The 4,977-nt window shown below is 39.2% G+C and overlaps 1 protein-coding gene and 1 non-coding gene across 2 annotated transcripts; both read right to left on the bottom strand.

Annotated features, from left to right (window-relative positions):
- Positions 1-221: 221 nt before the first annotated feature.
- Positions 222-1,802, bottom strand: LOC141817828 (uncharacterized). Its single transcript, XM_074705452.1, has 4 exons — positions 1,759-1,802; positions 1,174-1,381; positions 984-1,047; positions 222-874 (listed from the first exon to the last, which is right to left on the bottom strand). The coding sequence occupies exons 2-4, from the start codon at positions 1,341-1,343 to the stop codon at positions 590-592; spliced, it is 519 nt and encodes a 172-aa protein (XP_074561553.1). The 5' UTR covers positions 1,344-1,381; positions 1,759-1,802; the 3' UTR covers positions 222-589.
- A 2,452-nt stretch (positions 1,803-4,254) lies between these two features.
- On the bottom strand, positions 4,255-4,351 carry LOC141817829 (small nucleolar RNA Z221/R21b). Its single transcript, XR_012600869.1, has one exon. It is a non-coding gene; the product is annotated as a small nucleolar RNA Z221/R21b (small nucleolar RNA).
- Positions 4,352-4,977: the final 626 nt, after the last annotated feature.

Here is a 4,977-nt window from a genome sequence, read left to right on the forward strand (position 1 = left end):
AGTCACTGCTCTCCCTTCAGCCAGTGTGTCAGATCCTACAGTACTGTCATTGAACATAACTGTTTGGCTTGTAGGGTTTTCAGCAAGCAAATTGAGTCTGATGTGATTTTTCTTTTCTTTTCTTTTGCAGTTGAAGCTGATAAAGAATTCCAACCACAACACAAACTTTCAAAAACAAAAAACAAACTATGAACATTGAGAAGGACAATAAAAGAGACGAACTTTTTACAGATTGGATATTTACATATTTCAGGACTGTCCAAGGTGATACAAACCAAGAACTGCCAAAGATTTTTTTTTTTAACAATAACCAGTTTGAAGCTTAAAGGAATCCGATTCATGGATCAAAAACAAAAACCAACAAGACAATAAAAGATTGTCCTATTGTTCCTCTTTCTACGTAAAAACTTCAACAGCAAAGAGAAGAAGATTGCTACTGGGCAAAATGTACAGTTGGAAAGGAAAGCTTGAGGTCATGGAAAATACCTCAAAGCTCCAATTTTTAGCTCAAAATTCTTCTCCTTCCGTGTTGTTAAGCTTGGTGGCCAGTTTTTGGGTGCTTAGTGTTTTTTTTTATGTTCTCTTCTGTTCAGGCCGTGGCGGTGATGCTGCTACAACCCCGGCGGCCGCGGTCGAGGCAGTCAAAACCCTCGACGCGGACGGCGGCTGGCGCCAGGCCGAATTTGGCGTGGACACGGACTTGCTTGGGTGGCATCGGTGGGTTAGGTTGCGTTAGTAGGGAAGGGGCGATGGAAGCCGGTTGCGGACGTTCCTCGCCGAAGCGGGCATCGTGGACGACGGGGTTCGCCGCACGGCTCGGCGGTGAGCCACAGAAGAAGGGCGGCGAGGAAGCTAGTTGATTCTGGTCTTCGCCCTGTAAATCAAATACTATGAGCTCAGAAAAAAAAAAATCATTTTTCCAGAAAAGACTGATCAATCAATCGATTTATCGAAGGAGCTTACAAAAATAAAGCAAATCTCACCTTTGTGAGAAATATGTCGATGAGATCTGCTCCGGCCTTCGAATCAGAGAAATTCTTTTGGTAACTGAAAAAGAGAGAGAGAGAGAGAGAAAGGGGAGCAGAGACGGAGTGATGGGATTAGGTGAGGGAATCACGAAATATTCGTGGAGTAAAACGAGACTTCAGATGGGAGAAGAAGCGACGAAGTTACCTCGAACGACATCGAAGGGGCCGGAGAGGATCGGCGACGGCGGTAGCGAACTGGCTCAGCCTCCGTGGCTTGGGGCAGAAAACCGGTGGCCTCCGCTCGGGGACGGCGAAGGGAGCCCTGATCTCTTCGCCGGCGGCGAAGCCGTTCTGCTGCATCCCACAGTGATTCATATCTGCTCCAATCTCTTCGAGATCCGCGATCGCAACGCCTGCAGAGGCACAGAGCCGTGAAATAAGTCCTCCAATCGTTCTACTAACACCAAATGCCTTCAAAAAGAACAGATCTGGAACATCACCACTTCAAAATCCACAAAAGAGCAAGCAGTCGGAGGAAGGCCATCAAAAATATCTACAAATTTGAAATCTCGATGGTTCTCGGACAATCGAAAACCAAAATACCAGTTGAACAACATAGATTTCGATCCTTTTGGCGGAACAATAGCCAAACAATGCATCAAAGTCCCCAAAAAGGTTCGATTTCTTATATATCCTAGCTCATAACACCATGAGAGCCTTGAATAAGCTCAGATCTAAGATCAAACATGGCGGTGAACGTCCAAGATCAGAGATTGGAAGCAACAATTACCTTTTGCCCGCCCTCTATCAACGAGGAGTGAGATTTGGGGAAATCCCAGCAGCAGAACGGAACTGATGAGCGAGGAATTCGAAACTATTTATCGGAAGAAAAATATTTAAAGAAAAAAAGGAAGCGGGGAAATTGGATGAATGGATACCGGCGTTAACCGGTAGCACGAGCAATTTAAGCCAAAAATTATTATTTAAAACTTCGAAATTATTTTTTTAATTACCAAAATTATTTAAGAAGACATTTTTTAAATTTTTGTATCCAATCTTATCCTATTAATTAAGCCATGAGTCAGCCATGTGATTCATGCTCATATAATATTTATTTATTTTATTAAATTTACATAGTTAAATAGCAATTAAACTTTTAAGATATTGAATTATACAAAACAAATTGTTCAATAAAGATATTTTTTAAAAAAATATTATTTTAGGTAAGACCATCAGCATTTTCACATGCCCATGTGGAGTGGGACCCACTCAGTAACCCAATACTATTTTACAGGTCTCCAGCCAGGCTCTTTAGAGCATCTGCAATGCTGCCCCGTTATAACACATAAAAAAATAATTAAAAAATCTGTGGGACCCACCTCTGACCTATTAACGCGTTCAAACTTTTGAACGCGTTCAAACCTTTACTCTTCTATCTCTCCTCCACGTCAACACTCTCTCCTCCACGTCCACCCTCTCGTCCACACTCTCTCCTCCGTTAACGCTGTTTTAACACAGCGTTGTAGATGCCCTTACAAATAAACCCGTCAACCAGTGTGGAATCAGTCGAACTGATATAAATAATTTAAATGAATTAAATTGAAATATTATAATTTATTTTAATATAAACTCGGATTAGTCGATCAGTCTAAATTGGTAATTCGAATAAGTCGGACTGTAATAGATTTTAATTGATCTGTGAATTAAGAAATTTTGGTTTTTTTATAAATTTAAAATTAAAATAAAAAACTTAATAAATTTATGAGTTTATACCCCATGACGGCGCTGTGGGAATGCCTTCGTTGCTGGAAACTAGCCGATGAGCACGGTTGAGAGTCTCTATCTCCTCTTCGGACAAAATTATGAACATGAACATGAACATGAACAGTATCTACGTTCATGCACGCAGTAGTGGAAATTAAAGTGAACATGAACGTGAACATAGTGGAAAGAGAAGAGACTGCTTTAGCATATATAGCAGGAACTGATCTTATTTCTCACTTCATGCACGCAGTAAACTACCATTAAGTGAAGTCTACTTTTGTTTACATGCTAAACTTAATTAGTTAGGGATGTTACTAGATGAATTCCCTACGTCAGATATTACATACTCCTCATTTCCGATAAATTCTCTACGTTAAGATAGAGTTAGCATTACTGGTGAGTAAGGCTAATCTCTGCCATTGATCCTTAACTCATTGATGGTCGAGATCAATTATCAATTTTACTGCTCACTTTGAGTCTACGGATGCATAAAATGATTTACTCGTATGTAGATGGAAAATAAGAATTTGTGGTTAATTACCTAATTTAAAAGGATAAAATAGAAGAGTATGAATTAGTATGCATAATTTAAGCACACTTGAATCCGATTATTCAACTTAATTAGTTATTAGAATATGGCTTAAATTGATTTGTATGCAAGTAAATACCTAGTGCTTAATTAGAATCTTCATAAAGAATAACTCCACAAGCGAAAATACAATAAAAAAATTCCTAAATTTGCTCTGTTCTTCTCGTGACGAGAATAAGAAGGATATAGAACTGATGGGCGTGTTCCTCCATGAAGCTTCTCCATCATTACTCATGTGCACTCTCTGCTAAGCCATCTAAGTGGAAGGGAAGACAAACCCTGGAGAGGTTGAGGGACAACTTAAGCTATGAAACACGACGTGTGGAAGATTACCATCATCTTCTCCAGTGCAGGCCACCAATTCGATAGAACAGGAGGAACGAAGCTCGGGCTCCATGATAAGGCTTGTCTTGTCATATGCTGGCATGAGAGTCAGTTGGCTTTGCCGAGGGTCTAGGGCTTGCCAATGAAGAGTGGATAAGATTACACGCCTTTAGCTATTTCTGGCTTAATTGAAAATATAATGTCTATTTACTCCGATGGATGGAACAACCGGACGAACTAAGCATTTGATTTCGTCACAACGCTCCATATGGAAAAAAAATGTTGACAAAAAGGTCAAAAGGAATAAGTAACTTAATTCGATTCGGAAAAACAAGAAACCTTCTTAACCATAAAGAAAAGAGGAGATGATCATCAGAAGTACACAGTTAGTATCAGCAAGGCAGATGAACAGCCGATTCAGTCCGCATCAAGGTTGGGCATAGCCCTCATCATTTGATCTTTCCGCTCGATAACACATAAAAGCTAAAGAGGAAAAGAGAAAGCGAAAAACTCAAACAAAACCACAAGAACGATCAATTAAGCAGATCTGAGGACAAACGACCGCAACCCAAAGCGAAAGAAAATCGAAATAGAAGCACGAAAATAGCTAGGCTCAGGAATGAAAATGGGTAGAAGAATCGGTGTCAGCACATGAGACGAGAAACCTCATCAGCGTGGTGCATGACTTCGGAATTCATCATCGCCCGCTTCGAAGATCAGAACGGCAGAAGGTAGAGGATGCAAACCTGCGATGGGAGGAAGACGAAGAGAACTGGCGGTGTAGATGGGAAAAGTTGATTTATATATAGAGAGAGCGGAAGGGTGGCTGCTCTGAAACCCTAGACTTTGTGGGTTAAAATTTTTGGCCCGGTCCAAATCTTAACCGCCGGCCGGCCCTTTGAGGTATTTTAATTTTTATATCCATTAAGAATAAAAAAAATTGATTATCAAAAATATATTAGGAATATAAAATGAGGTTTCAAGTGACTTCTTATTTTAAAGTGAAGTTACTTAAGTTGAACTATCAAAGTATTCTTCGACAGTTGGTTTCATTAAAGAAAATAATATTGTAATTTATTTGTAAAATCATAAATTATTTGCATTAGTCGATCAAAATATTTCAAATCCTTTGGATACAAGGAGAATGATATAACGAAATTACCAATTATGAGTAAATATATTAAAAATGCAATAAGTTCAAATTTCAATATTTGCTTGACAGACGATTATTTCTTGCTTTCAAACTTGAAAATTAATATTAATCCTAGTGGTCTCATTACTAATAATTTATTATTTTCAGCCTTTATTTGTCTTTGTGGAAAAGCTTATGTG

This window comes from Curcuma longa, unplaced genomic scaffold (genome assembly GCF_044706935.1).
Source record: "Curcuma longa cultivar G26 ecotype Majalengka, Jawa Barat unplaced genomic scaffold, ITB_CL_G26_1.1 contig_22068, whole genome shotgun sequence".
In the NCBI taxonomy this organism is placed as follows: Eukaryota; Viridiplantae; Streptophyta; class Magnoliopsida; order Zingiberales; family Zingiberaceae; genus Curcuma; species Curcuma longa.